Source organism: Drosophila tropicalis, unplaced genomic scaffold (genome assembly GCF_018151085.1).
Source record: "Drosophila tropicalis isolate 14030-0801.00 unplaced genomic scaffold, ASM1815108v1 contig_859, whole genome shotgun sequence".
Taxonomy (NCBI): Eukaryota; Metazoa; Arthropoda; class Insecta; order Diptera; family Drosophilidae; genus Drosophila; species Drosophila tropicalis.
The window spans coordinates 85,231-105,513 of NW_027173353.1; the positions used below are offsets into that span (position 1 = coordinate 85,231).

The 20,283-nt window shown below is 40.1% G+C and overlaps 4 protein-coding genes and 1 non-coding gene across 6 annotated transcripts; all 5 read right to left on the bottom strand.

The window, feature by feature from the left end:
• Nucleotides 1-3,285: 3,285 nt before the first annotated feature.
• Nucleotides 3,286-3,358, bottom strand: TRNAF-GAA (transfer RNA phenylalanine (anticodon GAA)). Its single transcript has one exon. It is a non-coding gene; the product is annotated as a tRNA-Phe (tRNA).
• Nucleotides 3,359-14,413: 11,055 nt separating this feature from the next.
• Dip-B (Dipeptidase B) lies at nucleotides 14,414-17,331 on the bottom strand. 2 transcript variants are annotated; one of them, XM_068297164.1, is made up of 5 exons: nucleotides 17,219-17,331; nucleotides 16,802-16,906; nucleotides 15,904-16,180; nucleotides 15,740-15,838; nucleotides 14,414-15,684 (listed from the first exon to the last, which is right to left on the bottom strand). In XM_068297164.1, the coding sequence occupies exons 2-5, from the start codon at nucleotides 16,813-16,815 to the stop codon at nucleotides 14,548-14,550; spliced, it is 1,527 nt and encodes a 508-aa protein (XP_068153265.1). In that variant the 5' UTR covers nucleotides 16,816-16,906; nucleotides 17,219-17,331; the 3' UTR covers nucleotides 14,414-14,547. The 2 variants fall into 2 exon arrangements, with proteins under 2 accessions (XP_068153265.1, XP_068153264.1); XM_068297163.1 differs by lacking the exon at nucleotides 17,219-17,331 and having other exon boundaries at nucleotides 16,802-17,060.
• A 148-nt stretch (nucleotides 17,332-17,479) lies between these two features.
• Nucleotides 17,480-18,632, bottom strand: LOC137582007 (protein BCCIP homolog). The gene is made up of 3 exons (XM_068296433.1): nucleotides 18,390-18,632; nucleotides 18,200-18,326; nucleotides 17,480-18,144 (listed from the first exon to the last, which is right to left on the bottom strand). The coding sequence occupies exons 1-3, from the start codon at nucleotides 18,516-18,518 to the stop codon at nucleotides 17,501-17,503; spliced, it is 900 nt and encodes a 299-aa protein (XP_068152534.1). The 5' UTR covers nucleotides 18,519-18,632; the 3' UTR covers nucleotides 17,480-17,500.
• Nucleotides 18,633-18,668: 36 nt separating this feature from the next.
• On the bottom strand, nucleotides 18,669-19,371 carry LOC137582008 (protein Abitram). Its single transcript, XM_068296434.1, has one exon. It carries the CDS (start codon nucleotides 19,369-19,371, stop codon nucleotides 18,745-18,747), a length of 627 nt encoding a protein of 208 aa, XP_068152535.1. The 3' UTR covers nucleotides 18,669-18,744.
• A 6-nt stretch (nucleotides 19,372-19,377) lies between these two features.
• On the bottom strand, nucleotides 19,378-19,777 carry LOC137582009 (COX assembly mitochondrial protein 2 homolog). The gene is made up of 2 exons (XM_068296435.1): nucleotides 19,604-19,777; nucleotides 19,378-19,545 (listed from the first exon to the last, which is right to left on the bottom strand). Exons 1-2 carry the CDS (start codon nucleotides 19,682-19,684, stop codon nucleotides 19,378-19,380), a joined length of 249 nt encoding a protein of 82 aa, XP_068152536.1. The 5' UTR covers nucleotides 19,685-19,777.
• Nucleotides 19,778-20,283: the final 506 nt, after the last annotated feature.

Sequence of the window (20,283 nt, forward strand, 5' to 3'; positions counted from 1 at the left end):
GGATGGCTTCCTATGAAAAAATGGTCCTAGCTCATGCCGTTTGTCATTTATGAGTGCCAGTAACGTAAATTTATCTCAGTTGGCCTCTCTCTCTCTCTCTCACACATTCTGTGCTTTTATCCCTACATATATGTATGTATATGTAACATCATCCTGGTCATGCTACGCCCCCAACTTACTGTCCATCTTTGGTTGCCTATTACCCTTACGATAATGATAAGAAATTTTTATATCCAGCATACGCTCAAAGAACCTACTGAGAAGCTGTTCTCTAGAGAAATAGTGTGAGAGAGAGAGCGAGAGAGAAAGATATCTAAGCTCAGTCTCTGCATAAATTATCAATGTGGTATTTTTTTTATATACATACATATATGTCTATGTATGGCTAAAACATTATTTTGCGTGGGCGTTACATTCCGACGGAGAAAAAGAAATTTTGTAGATTCTGCTAGCAGAGCAACAGAAATCTATAGCAAGTAACTTGGCCATTTCCCTTCTACGCAGCTGCAGTGAGCAGGAGTCAAAAGTCCAGGACCAAGTGAGGCCAGAGTGAGAGAGAAAGAGAGAGAGAGACAATTGAACAGGAATTGCCCCAGCTTACAATAAGGATAATAATTTTGTTAATGCAATTAATTATTAAACCCAATAAATATAATCTTCAGATAATTTATAGAATTTTTTCATTTCCCATCGATTTTTTCTTATATTTTCTTTAGCTTCTTCATTCTGAGTGTGTGGTGTGGTGTCTTGCCTCTGTTGCTGCAACATTATGTAACCGTATTGGCCCTGTAAACGTGCCACACTTTGTTGCCGAGCTAACCAGAGCTGCTAGCCTAATACCTTTTACAGGAATTCGTGCTACAAAGCTAAGGCAAATTTACATGTTACTCATTATAGACAACCCTTACAGACATAAGTAGGTAGATACATACATATGTCCTACCCCTAAATTACATATATGTACATGTATTCATATGCGTGTAATGTAATGTAATGTAATTGCTCATGTAAGCTGCTTTGTCGTCTCGTCTGAGGCCCTAATACAAGTTTGCATATTTCTAAATTCTAAACGCATCTGTTGAGCAGACCACAGGGCTCAGGTCCTCATGTCCTCAGGTCCTTACTCCTCCTCCACCTCCTCCATTTCATGTTAATATGAAAACGAGAGTAAAAATGCCCTGCAGACTGCGCACCCTTCGCGCACACGAGACCACGATTCAACCGAGTTGCTTAGCATAGAAAACGAAATAATGTGGCTGCTGTTTTTTCTTTACTTGTGTGTGGGTCCTGACAAAAAACAAAAAATAGAAAGGTAGAAGCAGAAAAAAAAAATCATTTCCTTGTTAAGCGACCCTTAGATGAGACTCACAATAGAGGCGCAGACAATTGGCACCCCAAAGACCGCAGTATCCGAAAGGATCTTTTCACTTTTTTTTCTCTCTCTCCTCGTTTTTTTCTTTTTCGCGGCTGTCACACTTCCTGGGCACAGAACAAGATGCTGCAATTTGAGGGTGCCTCAACCATCTTTCACTTTCAATGGGCCATAACAAATAAAAGAATGAATGAATGGAAGAAGAAAAAAACTACAAAAAAACAATGAAATTATTGAAGAAAAAATGCATAGAAAAAACTGGAGACTCTTGGTGTTTTTTTTTTATGCAAAAGACATCATCAACATCATCATCATCGTTGTGATCATCGTCAGGCTGATCGTCAGGGCGCCATGTGGTGCGTGCCAGCCGGAGTAGGAGGAGGACGTTGGTTTTTTATGCCAAACGGATATGTGATATTTCTGGGTAGGCGTAGGCTGGCAGCAATTTTTCCATCCATTTCATTTTCATATATCAAGTCAATGGCTTTTGTGGTCGCTAAGCACGCGCTTACCAAGCAGCTGTTGGACACACGGCCAAGCCAATGCATAGAATAAAAGGCCTTTTGCATATATTTTGCAGCTGGCATACGCCCCCCGCCCCCCCCAAATAAAAACTAGACTGTTTCATTTTCTTTTACTGCTCAATCAGTTGTCCACTTTAGAAAGTGACCAATTTCGAGTTCTCCTCAGGTAGTGATGACCTTTCTAATTGTTGTCAACGCATTCGTCACACTTTTTCTGTATCCTGGCTCAAAATAAAGGTGTCCTGACCAATGGCTGCGTTAATAATGCGATTTGCATTTCCCTTTCATTCTACATTGTGTCCAAGTGTCGTCCTTGGTCGATGTTTAGCCTGCTGTTTGATTGAGTTGTGTGTCCTTTCATATATCCTAATCTGCACCTTTTCAATTGCAGTCTTCTGCCTCATTGTCTCAGGGTCAGCATTTGCTGCGCCGGCTTAGTTAAATTTTGTGCAAAATTTTTGTCTCCTCTCTTGATTGACAGCAGCATGCCACTGTTGATCCTGCTGGACATGCCACAAGGCATTATACAGATCTAAGGAATTTAATAGATTTGTACACAAAAGTAAATGCAGCTTTCACAAACTAATTAATAATTAAATTTTAAATTTAATGAAAGTACTTCCTAAGCAGGATAATTTTGTGAAGAAATTAGACTAATAAATTATGTTTCCTTGCAATTTCTGAATACATATTTTCAACTAATTAATATCTCAATTAAAATTTAAATCTTTTATATACCTGATAGCGCTTTAAAGTCTATCAAAAAGTACCTTTGTCTTTCGTAATTTCTGTTAATGAGCATGAGAAGCTGAGTCGATATAGCCAAGCGTTTACGTTTTACTCGGCCATCTTAAGAGCTATTGGGATAAAACTTGGTATTTGAGCTATATTTGACTTGGAATTCTGTATCTATAATTTTATTATAATTTTCGGACAATTTTGTATTATCTATCAATCTGCATATCAAAAGACATCATTTGAATCTACATCCAAAACTACAAAACTAAATTAGTTTCTATGTATTTCTTAAGATTTTTTCAAAAGTTGGGCCAAAATGTTATTTTTTTAAATCTCCAAGTAGTTGATAACATCTTAAACTACGATAAAAGAGGTACAGAACTTTTTGAAGTTGTTTATAAATTGGTCAAAATTCACCCCAGAGAAATTAAGAATTTCAAATTAATTATAATTATTATTTTCAGACAATAAAAACGTTTCTGACTTATATAGAACCTTAAAAATATTGACAAAAACTTGGCAATATAACCAAAAACTTATTACAACTGACTATTTTTCTCCAATTATTCTTAACAAAAAAAGTAATTACTTGGTGTAAACAATTGTATTAAACAAAAGTACGTAGAAAAAAAAAAAAAAAAGATAATTTCATGCCGAAACCCGGGATTGAACCGGGGACCTTTAGATCTTCAGTCTAACGCTCTCCCAACTGAGCTATTTCGGCGTTGTGTCGTAGGCAGACGAAGGCCCTGGGAACAGTCGTAGGAATATGTTGGGGCTTGCCCTTGCCAAATGCCGCGAACCTTATCTAATCGCCCGCATATTAAAAATAGAACTTGTGCCGCATAGCGAGAGAGAGAGAGAGGAGGAGAGGTGCAAGTGCGAATGAGATGGATAATTCTCAGCGCCAGCGCTAAAGCCGAAGCCATCAAAGTCAAATGCATTTCAAATGTAAAAAAATGCAAAAATAGAAAATAGAAAAAAAAGGAATAAAGAAAAGCAACACAAAATAACAACAAAAAGGAAAGAACGCCATGGCTCACACACGCTCAGATTTACTTGGAAGTCTTCAGTCTTCTTGGGTCTTGGATGTTGGATGTTGGTTCTGGGAGTCTTGGTTGGAAGAGTAAGTATGGTAGCAAGAGTTGGCTGTCTCTTCGTCTTGCAGCCAAATCATGTTTGTTCCGCCACGATAGCACATGGCATCTCTAATGAACTATTGGTATAGAATAGGAGGAGGAGGAGAAGGAGGAGGATGAGGAGGTGGTAATGGGAGTGGGTGTGGGGGCGGGAATAGATGAAGAGCAGTAAAATAGTCGCTACTACTACTTCTACTACTACTAGCTGAGTGAGTGGGCTTAAAGGCGGTTAGAGGAAGGGGGCGGTGTTGGCTGGCTGGCTAAGACGGTTGAAGAGAGATCAGTGTGGTTGTTGTTGTTGTTGTTGCTGGGTGTCGCATACAGTTTTGCTCTCTGGGCAACAAATCAGCCAGAGACCAAAACCAGAAATGAAGCTTCATCTACAGCTTCATGTGGTTGTTGTTGTTGTAAAAATGTTTGCTTGCACGCTTTCGAATGGTTGCCGATGTCTTGTTGTTGTTGTTGTTGTTGGTAGTGGTGTTGCTGTTGGTGCTGTTGCTTGGTCGTGCTTTGCGGTCGTTGCCCCGCTGTGACGTCACCGGTTCAATGGCAAAATGTGACCCAGATTGTCTGAGCTGCACAACCTAAGCTATGTTCCATGCCTGTGTGTGTCTGTGTGTGTGTGAGTGTGAGCTGGCTTTCCGTATGTGTGTTAGCCACATTTTATCTCTCTCTTTTATAGAATAAAGAGAATTCGTGTACATAGAAGAGACTAAGCAATGCTCTCTTAGCCTCTTGGTCTTTTTGTAATTTGAGCTTGCCCTTGGCTGTAACCCTTTGATTTTTGGACAACAAGAACAACATTGAAGCACTGGTGATTGCTTCCCTCTCCTCTCCTTTATAGAAATGGGGACACAATCGACGAACCACACGGCGGCGGCAGCTCCTCGATTGCTTTTGTTGCCATGTCTCTGTAATTATCGCTCGCCGTGCATGTCCACAGCTCCAACTTTGGGCTCCAAGTCAAGTCCCCAACCCAGAGTGGGCATAGAGCCACCACCAGGCGGCAGTGTTGCGTGTAATTTGTTATTTTATTTTATTGTTATTATTACCGCATGCGACGTGCACTTTATTTTCATTACCAGTTGGGATTCTTTCACATGCATATGTAACTTTGTTTTTATTTCTTTGTATAGAGAGACACAGAGAGAAGGAGAGAGTTTCGGGGGGGAGCTAACCAACATTGAATGCCCATGCTTGGAATTGGTTGGTCTCCCATCATCATCATCATCATCATCATCATGATGACCGTATGTTTGTGGTTGTGGTTTCTACTGGGTACCCTAGGAGGACACAGTTGCACGTGCAATTACATTTGGGGGGTTTTTGGGGGCAGGGGGGGATTGGAAATGCATAAATAGAGAAATTGAAATGTCTATAAATAAGAAACAACTAACTTTATGATCTCCATACACCTCTCTATCTATAGATAGATGTTACCTAATATTTTATTTCTAGTTAATTAGAATGATTTAAGAGCTAATAACTTTGATTGATGGGCGTTGATTGGCTGTTAAACTACAAAGATGTGGGGCCCTCAGATACAATGTTCTAATATAACCCCTGTCCCCCTCCTAAGAACTCTCTCGATGAGTCTCTCTCTCTTTTACCACTACCGCCCGTAATGTTGCCAACTTAATACTCGGCTATCTGAACAATTTTGTGCAATTCATTAAAACGTTTTTGATTTGCCTGATATTGAGGCTCTGAGCCATTAATTGCGTTTTTAACGATTACCACGATTCCGATTCCCAATTTACAATTCTCACTCCCCCATCTCTTGAAGAAAGAAACGCCGAGTCGAGCCAATAAGCCGCTCAGCAACTTTTAACAACTCTTCTCATATTAAAATGTAATGTTCATATTCATAAGAGAATAGCAGAGGGAGAGAGAGAGATCGAGACTATACAGCGATGCCGGCTAAGAGTCTTTGGTGATGGAGGAGGAGAAGGAAGAGCCAAAGCTGGAGCTGGCTACTTCCAAGTCTCTTGTGGAAATTAACAATATTTATATAAACAAGTTATAAACAATGTTTGCCTAAACAGTGACAAACACACACAGACAGAAGACTGGCAGAGAAAGATAGAGAGAGAGAAAGAGGTGCTCTCCAAACCAGTTGGGAATTGAGCTCCAAATGCATTACATGACGACGCCGACGACGACGGATGCATGAGAAGAAGGCAACATACTTCCGCATTACTGAGGCCAACAAGCTCCAAGCTTACAGAAAGAGAAAGATATATGGAAGAGAGTCAACGAAGAGAATATTAAGAGGTTAAAATGCTCTTTTCTTTTTTGTTTGCTGCTTGTAGTCAGCTGATTTTGTTTTGCTTGAACTTTTGCCGGTTGGTGATTGTTTGGTCAGTTGTTGCTGTTGGCCAGGTCTGTTTGTTTTGGAGCTGGACAACTTATACACACACACACGCACACACATTAGCATGTCAGTTGAATACGATGGGCGACCCTGCCCAATGTCAATCATTATCATTCCTTCTTTCTTTTTTTGGGGCCCTTACCAAGAGTATTTGAAGCTGAAAAGGTTTACAAGCTAACAAAGCAAAAGAAAATAACAAAAAGTTTGCCGAAAAAACAAATAAGTTCTTAATAAATACCATCATCATCTGATCCGACAATAATGGGTCCATTAATAAACTAGTTTATGGAATCTTTAAAGAGTCTCAAACAAGGTGATTAGGGTGATTTATTTAAACAGGTCGAGATAAGAAAGTTATCTGCCATGCTACCTAAATGCTAAAACTAGTTGAGAATTACAACTAAACGAAACGAAAAGCTTACGTTGTTTAGATCAGAACAAAAGCCTTTTTCGACTAGAATCTCTTAGCCAACCCAAAGGGCTTAATGGACTGAAGCATTATTTGTTTATTACAACAATTTTGATTAATTTCATTTTGAGTATTTCATTTGATCCGGCCCTGAGTGTGAAACACACTCAATGGTTTATGTATCGCGTATCGTGTGTGTGTGTGCGTGGCAAGCGAGTTAAGCTTGGCTTGGTTACAACATGGAATGGGGTGGTGCGAAGGGGTGTGGGGGAAATGGGTGATGATGGTGGAATGAAGGGACAAGGTGGGGCGGCTATGGGGCATTCTGCCTGCCTTAACTTACACACTCTTTGTCTGCTGCATATGTATGTATGAAGAAGCGCACAGACACACTCACCCATGGTTTTTTATATATATTTCTTCTTTTTTTTTTTTTTTTTTTGGGAGGTGAATGGCCGCAACTGTCGTTGCCACTTTGGTAACACCGTGGCGCATTAAACGTAGCAGTCGGCGCGGTGAAATAAACCAAAAACCCAAAGCCACAACCTCGTCATCATCATCATCATCATCATGGTGGACTGTGGGCACTGAGTCGTTTTTGGCACACCACACAGAAGATTGGTCAAACCCCAACAAAGGGGTGGGCCGGCGAGACGGGGGCAGGAGTCGGAGGGCAGGTCAGGGGACGGACCAATGTTTAATTTGCTTTGCATTTGGTTTGGCCAAATATAAAAAAACTTTGTTGATGACGCGCGAGACCAACTGACTGACTGACTGACTGACTACTCCTCTGCTTCTGCTTCTGATTCTGATTCTGCTGCTCGAAAGGTAACTCACGCATTTTTATGACCACACAGTCAAGTCATTTTGATATTTTAGGGTTCTCTCGTTTCTGGCTGCCTCTTCCCACATTTCGATTCCCACTGATCCTCCACACAGAAATAAATAAAAGAGACGAACAAAATGTTTGTGGAGTGAATACGAATATGTATGTGGGCAAACTAGAACAAAGTTTTCTTCTCTCGTTTTTTTTTTTTGGCCCGTGATAAATGGGATTTGTATGGCAATTAAGTTAGAGGCTTAACTAGATTGAAAAGCTGAAAAGTTTTTCGTATGAATGAACTACGGCTGCTGCTGCTGCTGCTGCCGCTTGGTTGGGAGATGGGCTACTAGTTGCCTAGAATAAAACTAATTTCTTTTCTTTTTTTTTTTTTCAACACATGCTGTTCGCGTGTAGTTTTTAGCCCGCCTCAAGGTACTTGACCCTTTGGCTCACAGCTGATTTATGGGAACTTATACATACGTCTCCACACACACATGTGTGTGTATGTTTTGTTTGTTGCCTTGTCGCTTGTCTGGATGGCTATCCAGAAGGGAATGAAGAAATTAATGCTAGCCCCTATACATACATACATACATACAAACATATATAGAAAGAAAGCTAATTCATGACATGCTGACCATATTAATTTATCTTCTTTCTGCAAAATTTTCGTGCATGATTTGGCCATTACCACCAATTGAGATTGACTTCTATCTCTATCTGCTTTCTATGTTCAAATTTATATATGTATCGTGGCTATATACCATATGTTTCTTTGCTAACTATGGTTTCTGTGGTTTCTGCCCGTACAATGAACTCTCAGATGCGTGAAATGTTTGAAGTTTTGGTTTTTGGTAACGAGATCATTGACACTTTAACGCGGAATGCATTAAGTTTGTTACCATGGCAAACGATACGGGCAACAGTTTCTTTTATTGGCATGATCGTGCACTACTCATGATAACGAATTTCTTAGAAAGCTACATACAAACAAAGATGATGGATAATACTCAACTAAAGTACTTTGTATGATAGAGTATTGGGAAATCAGTTTTTTTTTTCAAACCAATGAAGTTCTGTGAGTGATAATAGATAAGAGGATCTTGAAACTCTTAAAACGTATAGAAAAGTATGTCAAAACTTGCATTTAAGCAGGCTTAAGTTTATATATCCATATTCGTAATGAATCAATATGATAATCAACTGGGACGATCTGGCCAACCGTTCAGATCCTCTAATCCTCTAGGAACTAGACGAATCAATCAAATAAAAAACTAATCAAATTTGTTTTACATTTTTAAGTAAATTAAGTAAAGTAAAGTATTTAAAAATAGTTTAATTGTTATCATAATCTATTAGTCCCCAGAAATTTCATAAAAATCAGGTAAAAAAAGAAGACAAGATATACTTTTTGCTCTTGGAAAGAGAAAGGGTGAAGGGTGATGTCTTCTAAGGTCGTCAAATTTCTTAAGTTCTTGTAAGAGTAAGCGAGATAGTCTTTGTTTGCTACATATAAAGAAGTTGATCTATTTAGAAACTTTGTTCCATTCCATACACACTTAAATCTTAAGACTTCTTAACTTCTATTATAAATATTTCAGATTCTTTGGCTTTATTATACATAAAACCCTTTAGAAAAAAAAAAGGTAAACTTAAAAGGCGCCATGCTCGTTTTAAACATTTAAATGCTTTTGTGAATATTTAAATAATTCAACCATTCTTAATACCATTCCAACAGATTAGCATGAATATTCAGAAATCAAATTATAACCAGCGGGCTAATGATAAACAGAAATAAAAGAAGAACAAAAAAAATATATATACAAAATGGGAATTCATTGGGATAAAGTTCGCTGACATCTTATCAGAAGAGCAAACAAACAGAGTAAACATATAGAAGATAAGTCCTATCATGCCAGACATATGTACATATGTATAATACTACATATATGTATGTATATAGAGTGATATGGGGCGTTGTGTGGCACTGAAATCAGTGCATAAAATTCTTGACAAGAACATATTCCGTAATTACTCCATTATAATGGCGGCAAGAACTGAGCTGATTGAGAAGAGACTGTGTGTGCGATTGTGTGTGTGTGTGTGTAGATAATGATAATGGTTTCAATTACCCGGCCAAAGCCAAGGAGAGGTCCAGAGGGAGATCAGAATGGTGTTTGTGGGGATGGGAGACACGCCCTGCAACAAAAGAGTAAACAAATGTATGTATTTCTCTTTTTAGTTTTATTTTCATTTCAATTTTTCCCCCTCTTATTTGTTGTTGTTTTTTTTGTTTTTTTGGCTTTTTAGTGGTGTAAAATATGCGGAAATGCATTTCTATGGACTTACTTACACACAAGTCAAACACCACAAGTCATGCCAGCCGGCAAAAGTTGCATGTGAACAGATCTACTCGGTGTGTGTGTGTGTGTGTGTTGGCCCGAAGATGACGATATTAATGTGGCTGCGGGATGGTAATGATGATCATGATAATCATGTGAAAACCAAACCAAACCAAACTAAAGGCAAAATCCAAAGCCACCATGGACCTGTTTGGGGGCATAATAAGAACACACAGAGCAATGCAGCTGCTGCAACAGAGAGATGGGTAAGGGTAAGGATAAAAGGGGGCGAGAGAATTGTGCAGCTTAGCGTTGCATCCAGCAACAAAATGGGCTGCTGGGGGCCCAGCCAGTTGCAGGATGCAACAGTTGAAAAGAGGGGGCCAAAAGCACCACTCCTCCTCACCCTCCCCCTAACCGCCTTTAGCCAGCATTGCTTTCTGATGTTGACGATCAACCTATAGCCCAAGTAAATTACGACGACGACGACTGCAAGTCAACCAGTCAAGTCAGTCAAGACAAGAGTCATTTCTGTGTATGCCCCATGGGCGTAAGTGCATCTGTGTGTGTGTGTTGGTATGAGAAAAGTTAAGAAAGAAAGCAAGTTGCTGGCTAAGAAGCAGCATCAGGCATCATGGAAGCAGCAAACAGTCAACCAGCCTCCAACATTTCGCCTGTTGTTGCTGGGCTTTTTCATTTCTTTTCTTAGCTTGTTGTTGTTGTTGTTGCTGTATTTACAAACGGGCAAAGGTTCGTTGACCGTACAAATAGTGACCCACTAACATCCGCGAGTACGTTCACCCTAGTGACGTATTACTTCCATGATCGAAGACGAGGTAACAGCAGCCGCAGTCGCAGCCGCAGCCGAAGTGGAGGCTTCGACAACCGAAGCGAACCTGGCTCAAACCTTAATGGTTGGAAACGAACCACAAAAATACGGTTGCGGCTTAAGAGCATGAATTTGAAGAGCTTAAGAGTTTTCTTGGTTTTTTTTTTTTATTTTTTATATTGAATTGAAAATTGAACCGGCCAGACGAGATGGCTCTCTCTCTCTCTCTCTCTTTCTCACTCTCTCTGTCTCTCTATAGATGTGGCCAAAACGCGGAAATGTTGTACGTTACACATTGCGTGTTGTTGTTGTTGTTGCTGCCGCTGCTGTTGTTGCTTAATCCTATCTTCGCGGACATCTTCATCAGCTCAAGATTAAAAGCAAATTGCATGCGATAACTGATTTTGCCTTGACCATAAATATTATAATATATAGAATTCACACTGTTCGATCGGAGCAATCAGGTTTTATCTACTGGCTTATCTTTATGTAAGGACCACACCTTTTGCCAATTTTTGCTTTTTTGTCTTTATGCCTGACCTTTAACAGCCTTGACAATTGCCACCTCCTTTTGCTCCTCAAGTTCAAGTTGCCTGCAACAAAAACCAAAAACCTGAAAAACACATAGCAAATATATGTGTGTGTGTGTGTGAGAGAGAAAAAAATAACTTACCACATGCGGTGAAAGTAAAAATTCATAATTTTGTCTTGGTTTTGAACCAAGGAGGCCATAAAAATGGTAAGCCAACTGCAATTGCAACAACCATCATGGTGGCATGCAGTTTTTCCAAGCCCCTTTTTACCACTTCATTAGTTTTAGGTGAGAGGTTCGGGTCGTGTGTGTGTGTGTGTGAGTGTCTTGGGTCCGGGATTGTGGCCTTTCTTTTACTTTCGTTCGCTTTTCCAAATAATTTTACCACAAGGTGTGAACGAACACACAGACAGATAGAGAGGAAAAAAGGCCAGAGCCAATGTCGAGGCCAAAAACTGCAACTGAGGTTGAGGTTGAGGTGGCCGATATCATGAACATGAACATGACACAATATTATGAGATTATGAGCTCTTGGCTCTGACTCTGACTCTGACTCTGGCTGCGGGTTGCCTGCGGCTTAAAAGGAAAATTTTGTTTTTCAATTTCAATTTTCGACTCCTATCTTTTGGCTCTCTCCTTTCCATTGTGTTGTTCATAATTTAGCGTTTATTTATGAGTTGTCATGTTCGAGAGGTGCTGCCCGGTACGTGATTTGGCTGACTGTGTCGGCATCCGATGGCCAAGTTCAAGGCAATTGCTGGCGCCTGAAGGACAGAGTTTAGATCAATTTGATATTTATGAGTTTATGCAGAAATTTGTCTGTTCCCAGGATAGGAACAGGACAAGGACCAGGCCCACACACAGACGCAAACACCTTTTTGTGGTGGCATGAATGAAAATGTCAGCATCAGGATATTCAATATGCAGCCTGGCATCCTTGAACTCCAGCTTCAAGAAAAGAAAACGAAAAAACACAAAAAGAAAGGTGGGGCAGCTGTTGTTGGTGTTGCTTCTGCTAGTTACTTCCATCTCAATGGGCACATGGGAAGAGATGAAGAGTGAGTGGAGCATAGAGTGGCTGGCCCTACTCTTAGCCCTGTTTTTTTCTTCAGATTTTTTGGCTAAGCTTTTTAATCGAGGTGAGATCAAATAACTGAGATCGGCAGCTGCTCGCTTCCGATTCACACGCTCTCGCGATGTGGCCCAAAACTGCTGTTGCTGTTGGCTGCAAATTGGCTAACAATTTTCAAGTGGCTGTCTGCAATCATTGGACTAATTTTAATATGTCCATGGCTATAAAGCTTCAGACTCGGTTTCGATCTAATAGTCATGAGCTCTCGGACTATTGCATCTATGATTATGGACTCACGCCAATCGCAAACTCTGACTCTGACTCCGACTTCGACTTCGACTCCGGTGCTAAGCCACAAACATATGTTTCTCTCTATGTATGTATGTATGTATATATGGGGAGGTAAGTACATAAATGTAGCAACATAGATGGTTGTTGCTTCGGTTGTTGCCTGGTTGGCTGGCTGCCACTTGGTTGCCACTGGAATTGCGACCTCTTTGGCGCTGTGTAGCTGGTTACGAAACCCCAAGAAAAACTTCCGCATTCATTTAAGATCATTTCTGTCGTTGGTGCTCCAAGTACTTGTTGTTGTTGCAACTCTTGCACCGGCAACAGGCAGCAGTCCCCCCTCATTTGGTGTTGTTGCTGCTGCTTGTCTGTTGTTTACTATTATTAATGCCGCCGCCATCACCGCCGCCGTTGGACTGGTCCCCACTTTGGTTTTTGTTTTTTCTTTTCCCTGCTGCAAATTTATGGATCAGTCGTATTGCGCGACAAAAAGTCAACAATGGCAGCCAAAATGTCGTCTGCCAAAAATTGATTGAAGGAAAACCTTTTCCTCCTTCCTATCTTAGAGAATGAGATCCTCTAAAATAACAGACCCACAATGGTCGACAATGATTCATTGGTTTGGTGTAACGGTACCCAGTACCAGTCCTGCCATAATCAGGTCATGGCTTCTGCCAATTTACAATACAAGAACATGGCCAAAAGTGCCGCCGCTTCGCCCAATAAATTCACACTAACGGCATATATAAACATTTATATGGCCTGTTCATCAATAATGAATACCGTTAAGTTGGAGCCAAAAGCTCTTACGGAATGGCAATATGACCAAAATGCAACTGGCCAACTTGGCCAGAACTCATTCTGCTCTTCTCTCGGACTGTCAAATGTGGAGGCATGCGTCAATAAATTACCTAGAAGCGCACCCAAGAGCACTGTCAAGACCAAAGCGAGAACAGAAACCAAAACAAAAAACCTATCGACCAAGGCACAGAGGAAAGCCACGCAGGGAAGCAAAAGGCAGGCGGCACAAGGAGGCGGTAGGAGGTAGGCGGGAGGCGGAAGGCCTACAGCAAAACTGGAGACCAGGCAACGGTATATTATGCAATCACAGCATGAATGAGACACTCTTGACCGAGTTTCCAAAGCCAAGCAATAACGGTATCAAGACACATGCGACAGCTGACAAGTGGCCAATAGCAAGGCGAAGTAAGCGCAGCAAACAAAAACAAAAAAACAGTGCAGAGAAGCGACTAACGGGTTCTGAATGAAGCTCTGGGCCAAAGAAAGAAACAAAGCAAAAGTCGACAAGGAGAATATAATGAACAACTGCAAACACAAAGAGCCAATGAAAAAAAGGTAAATACCTACATTTATAAAAAACTAATCAACATGGAAAAAAGGTTTTTGAAAATCAAAAACTTACAACTTAATCATTACTAAAGGGTAATTTGATCAATACTTTTACCATTAACATTAACTTTAAGAGACTCTAGCTTAGATAATCTTTATTTTCTATTTGAAACCTTGAAATTTCTTTTCACCAACTTAAAATTTAAATCTCAATCTCTAAAATTTCTTTTGTTATTCCTACTTTATTATAAAGGATTATAATAAAGTTTATTTCTTTAAGAAGAATTTCTTCTTAAAAGGGTTAAAAAATACTAAAACAATTTTTGATCCAGATCTCTTGTTGAACTCATCATTTAAATCTCAAACTCAAAATTTCTTTATCTCTTCCTTTTATAATCTATGAATACCTTAACTAAGGACAAAAAGTCTAGAGTTTTGTTAACTTTTGAACTTTTGTTAACTTTTTAAAATGACCAAGTTAATCAAGCCTTGTTATCAGTTTTGAAGATACTCCATAGAAAGGTAAATACAATTTATAAACGATGTACATATAAAAGTTTTTCCAGCATTTTCTGAAAATTTACACTCTATTATTATATTCATAGAAAAATGACGAAATCGTTTTAATTTGCATTGATTAGTTTAATTCAGTGATGCAGATATACATATATAGGTATATATAGTGGACAGATAGATAATTGAGTAAAAAATATAAGTACTGAAAGTGAATGTCATACAAATCGATATAGAATTCTTCAGTTAAGCAAATGTGTTTTAACCAACGATACGACAGGAGCAGCTGTTGGCATTTCGGGTAGTTCTCCGGCACTGCCAGCAATATCCAGATGTGTATACTTGATGGGCTTACTCGAGTCGAGACCATGTTGATCTAAACCGGTGACCTTGATAAGGAATGCCGCGGGCACCTGATGACCACGTGGCGTACGCACCGATGGTGCATTATTGGCCTGAACCAGATCCTCGCCAAGAGCTTTGCCAGCATTAAACTCAAAATCGGATGGACGCAAAACAGAGACTTCATAGGGTTCGCCATAGATTTGTCCGGCTTCCTGCAGCTTACGGGCATGATTTTCGGCAGCAGCCACACTATTGTCAATGGCAATGGTTTGGCCAGCTCCAGCTGAGATCCAAGCATGTCCAGTCAGTGTGGCAATGGTGAATAAATGTGGGTTTGGTAGATTGTCCTTAACAGCGATTTCCTTCATGCGACAGAGTACATCGGCCATGCACATGCGACCTTCGGCATCGGTATTGCCAATGCGTACACGAAGTCCAGCTCGCGATGTTATGATTTCATCGGCCACATAGCAATCCTCTCCAACCGAATTGCGTACCATACAGAGAGCAGCAACCACATGAATGTCCTCTGGCTTCATTTCATTGACCACCTGCATGAAGCCAGCCACAGCAGCTGCTCCGCATTTATCACGAGACATACCGGCCATAACACCACCGGCCTTGATGTCGGCACCGCCAGTGTCATAGGTTACTCCCTTGCCAACCAGCATCAGGGTTTTCTTTGCCGGCTTTGGTGGCTTGTACTCCAGGAAGATGATGCGACCTCGATGACGTTCTACAACATCAGCGGCACGATTTACGGCAGCAAAAAGGGGGTATTCCTTCTGAAGAGTAGGCACATCACTGATCACAGTGACCTTTAGAGAAGGCAACAAGGCGGTAATGTACTTCTCCACAGCAATGGGAGTCATCCTCTCGGGATCACCAACTCCAATGTCACGGGCAATGAAACGACCAGATTCCAGTATTAATGCATCCTTTAGAATATCATCTGCATCGGGGCCATCGATTTGGACACTAAGATTGGCTAAAAGGCTTTTCTGGCTAGGATCGGCTTCACGCAATTGAATTGGCTAATAAGTAGATATGATAAAATCCATGGAAAAATGTTCAATTCCATATACTAACCACATAAAGCTGCTCTAAGGCTCCCAGGACGGTACAAAGTTCAGCCTGTGGAAACCGTTTGCTCTTGGGCACAACCAATAGAGGTGTTCGGAAACCAGCCTGCAAGTCATTAAGACAATTGTTTACTTGTCGGTCATACACGATATCAACAAGCTCTTTCTCACCTTAATGGCCTTCTGTATGGATTCTTTGGCAGCCTTCTGATAACTACGCACATCATCATAGTCAGTCAATTTGGGAACGGGCGAATAAATCACTGGAATTCCCAAAGATGGTGCCTTGAAGCAGGAAACGCTGCTATCAAAGGACTTGTCAAACGAACGATGCTCCTCAAAGGTCTCCCGCAGTTCTTCAGGCAAAGTGGCACGATCAATGATGCAAAGGACATCACTGCCAGATCTCATCATAAGTTTTTTCAATTGTAGAGTACATGGCAGAATTCTAGAATGCGCATATAACGTTTGTTAATATAAATTTATTATTGTTTTTAAATACTTTATTTATATGCGCTGTAAACAATAATTGAGTCAGCAAACCTTTAAATGTAACTTTATCACGTATACTACATACAAGTGGAGAAACTGCCATGTAAGCGATTCGCAGGTTTTAATTGTTCTTTGTTATTTGCTTATCTACCGGCGCATCGATTATCTTAGCTCTAAATGCAATAAATAAATGCTTGCGATAATGGCCGTATGACCAATTTTAGTTAAGATTAACTACTTCAGAAATAAATTCTTCACAAATGGGGCGTTCTCAATTATAATCAAAGGGCTGGATTAACTACGACAGTACCGAATCCTACGAAACACTAAGCGCGCCCGATCTTAATGGAGTGTTTGGCGATCGAGCTGGAACGCCAGCAGTAGGACACTGGTTTAGACAGACAAACGGATAAGACTATAAAGTCGTGGGTTATAGTTTCTATAATTACAGCTCCCATTCATTGTATCCGTTGCAGACTTTTGCCCAATTTTAGAGACCCTTTTTTGAAGATTGTAATCTCCAAATCTTTATAATCTCTATATACTTATGTATGTATGTATGTATGTATGTACTTACTTTTCGATCCCCATGTTTGCGTTTGCAATGGATTCCTTAACACTCGTGGCACACAACGAACTGAATCAAACGGCAAATGTTGCTGAACTGAACAGGGGCTGGCAACTGTAAGCGATAAGATGTCCAAACGGTTAAATTGTGGTTTTTTGATAAGCGATTTGCTTTCTTTTCTCTTTCTCTTTTTGTGTTTGAGTTTGAAGAACAACAACAATAACAACTTTGCCTCCTTTACTGGAGAATTTGCAATGTAGTGTGAGCAATTCGGGGACCGATAATTCAGCTTTTATACGTTTTTTTCGCATTCGTTTGACAATAATAACAACAGCAACGACAATTTAATAATATTTTTACACGACGTATGAATAATTTCTTGAATGTTACAATTGTAATTGGAGAATATGAATAAAGTCTACTCACGTCGCTATTTTTTTTTTATTTGCTGAATGTTTGACTGTGTGTGTGTTTGCGTTTGCTGGCTTCAAATGAAACGTAATCAGCTGTTAGATTGCGTTGCCAGCTGTTTTAAAGAATTAGTTCCACATTTGTTTGTTAGAGTAAATTGTTTAAATTCAAACTGGCTGACAATAAGATCTTTTAAGATATTAATATATAAGACATTTCATATAAGAATTCAGAGAACTCTTAAAACTTTCTAATAAGCAATTAAAAGTACAAAAATTTGGTTAACAAACATAATTTTTATTCGTCATTTATATATTTTTGGATATCTTTTATCAGTTTTGGCAACTGATTGGCATCCAAAGCCAATAGTTTTCTGTATGGCGTCATTACAGCATCTCCCTCAAGCCAGTCACCAGACATGCCCGAATCACATTCTGAGGCTACTGAATACTCAAAGGAAAACTTTGCCTTCTCGGACAGAAACTCATCCTCGGCATTTGTGTAGTTATCCTCTGCTGGTTTGCCTTTTTTAGCCTCCTTGCGATAGAATTTAACTAGTAACAACAGCGTTCCAAAGTCAAATTTCATTTTTTTCGCATTGGCTGCTTCAATTTCCTCGTGCAAATTCTCCAACAATGGCACAGAGATCTGTGCTGGTATATTGATGAATCGTTCATTGATCAGGAAACCGACATGCCTCTGCTCATTGTCCAACAGCTCACGCAGTTGTTGTTGTACTTCCGGCGTGGCATGGGATTTGGCGCGCTCTTGTATATAGGTGCGCAATTGGCCAATACTAGGCTGATCCTTCTTGGCGGAGAGATTAAGCACTGAGGTAATGCCAAATATGGTGCCATCTTCTACCATATTCTCATCATCTGTTTCGCTCTCGGCACCGTCATCATCGCACTGATAGATGACACTGCCCACATAGTTTTGAGCTGATCAAGAAATATAAGTTATAGTATGTAATCGATGCAAACAAATGTGTCTCACCTATAATCAAATCTGCCATTTGATTGCAATTAATGTGGGCGCGCAGGAAGAGACGCTGCAGCAGCTGTGATATACCCTGGGCATCGGGATCAACTGGAGATCGGCCACCAAAATCAATCTGTACCTCCTATGCAACATATAATTTTCTATAAAAATCCAACTTTGTAGGGTTTTATTTTGTACTGCTCACCTCGTTTCCTCTATAGGCGTCCGGATGGTCACCCTCGTCATCATCATCGTCGTCACTGTCACTGGAGCTTGTTTCTTCGTTCTGGTCAACCTCCATATTATTCAGATTCTTTCGCTTGTTGGCAGACATTATATTTTGTTTATTATTATAATAAATTCAAACAAAAGTTTAAAACAAAACTTTATAAATTCAGTCAGCTGTTTGTAAACACACACACGTGTTGCGCAGCGTTGCCATTAAAGCCGTGAGTTTATCGATATAAATAGAGGACACAATCGATAGTATCGATTATTTTATTTAAAAAAATAAGTAAAATTCAAATTTACTTAATTATTTTTGCAGAATCCTTCAAATTTCATAAATCGTCCTGTTGGACCTCCACTTGCTTGTTATTGTTGACGTATTCCTCATATTGCTGTTGGTTTAGTAGGCTGGCTTTCATATCCTCGCAGTTTTCAATCTTGGGCAGTAATATGGCAAAGTATCCGGCTCTTTCAGGCAGCTGCTCCAGTAACTTTGGCTCTGCTATGAGTTCCGTGTTCACCTCCACCAGTTTGCCACGAATACAGCTGGGTATTTTGAACGTCTCACCCGTCTCTGTGGTAAGTAAAGCCAGCGTGGAGTCTGCCTGCAGAATCATGCCGCCCTTCTTTCCCTTTCCCTTAACCACATTCTGGCTGCGATCTACATTACCTACATTAAAATTGACTTGTGAAATGCCCTGAGCAAAGGCAGGATGCGATGGTGCCAGGCATATTAAGCAAATGCGATTGGAGTGATAGAGCACTTGGTAGGCGGCATTTCCCTTGATGTAGTAAAAACGTGTGAAAAATCTATCCACAACACTGGGATAGTTGTCATCGTAGCTGTCTGTAATTGGTCTCACAGATTGTCCGCAGATCTCCTGCTCTTTGTCTTCAAAGTAGTAAGGTGCGAATGGATCCTCCTCGCCTAGAACTGGAGTTGCCACTGCCGTTGCCATTGTGTCTTAATTGGTATTACTCTCTCCCTGTAGTAACTTCTCCTTGTACTTGGCTTGGCGCTCAATGGCTTTGGCACGATTTGCAGCAGAGCGAGCTATACGTTCTCCTTTGAGGCACTTGACCACCTTATCGTCTATGGAATTGCACACGCCTATGAATTTCGCAAATGCGTGCTACGATGAATAAAAATATTATTGCCAATGTTCATTTTCGTGTCCTCAAGTTACTTACATTCTCGTGACAGGCTTTGAGCTCCTCGATCAGTTTATTGCAGGCCGGGGTATGCAAATGTGCGGCTAAATCAGTATGCATTCCGTATGTTTTCCGGCTATGAAATGTTTTTGTTTTGCTGTGGACTGCTTAAATTCGGTTACGAAAACACAAACACATGAGCGTTTTATAACCGCTTTCTCCAACCCTGTCGGCACGACGTAACGAAAACGTAAGCAACTCCTCACGACATAACATTAGCGACTACTGGACACTCTTTCGTTTTTTCATTTTTGGAGCATTGCGGAGGTTATTTATATTATAAGAATCCAATTACTAACTTAAATAACCAATTAACATCTTATAACAAATGATGCATAATAATCTTTAAAAGTACATTTAAGTGTAAATGTCCTCCATTAATTAGAACCCAGGTTCAAATTAATATCAATATGTGTTAAAATATTAATAAGAAGTGCGAAAATGTTTTAAAAAATCATACCCTACCTAAACACCGAAAAAAATAGAGGGTCAAATACTAGGAGCTGGTTTAAAAATTAATAGGACTCCAAATCCGACTTTCCATCCACTATTTTTCTGAACCCCTATTTTAAATACTGGCAGTTTCGTAAGAGATGGGAGTCGATAATAATGTATCGATCCGATTATATTCCGCCTTTTACTGCCGCGATAGTAACGAC

Excerpts from the sequence above, each read along its gene's own strand:
- Dip-B (XM_068297164.1), bottom strand. Across the intron at positions 15,839-15,903 it reads CCATACAGAAGGCCATTAAG|GCTGGTTTCCGAACACCTCT; the intron begins GTGAGAAAGAGC and ends AATGACTTGCAG. Across the intron at positions 15,685-15,739 it reads CCTTAGAGCAGCTTTATGTG|CCAATTCAATTGCGTGAAGC; the intron begins GTTAGTATATGG and ends TCTACTTATTAG.
- LOC137582007 (XM_068296433.1), bottom strand. The coding sequence starts at position 18,518 with ATGTCTGCCAACAAGCGAAAGAATCTGAATAATATGGAGGTTGACCAG. Across the intron at positions 18,327-18,389 it reads ACGCCTATAGAGGAAACGAG|GAGGTACAGATTGATTTTGG; the intron begins GTGAGCAGTACA and ends TATGTTGCATAG. Across the intron at positions 18,145-18,199 it reads AATGGCAGATTTGATTATAG|CTCAAAACTATGTGGGCAGT; the intron begins GTGAGACACATT and ends TTTCTTGATCAG.
- LOC137582008 (XM_068296434.1), bottom strand. The coding sequence starts at position 19,371 with ATGGCAACGGCAGTGGCAACTCCAGTTCTAGGCGAGGAGGATCCATTC.
- LOC137582009 (XM_068296435.1), bottom strand. The coding sequence starts at position 19,684 with ATGCATACTGATTTAGCCGCACATTTGCATACCCCGGCCTGCAATAAA. Across the intron at positions 19,546-19,603 it reads TCAAAGCCTGTCACGAGAAT|CACGCATTTGCGAAATTCAT; the intron begins GTAAGTAACTTG and ends TATTCATCGTAG.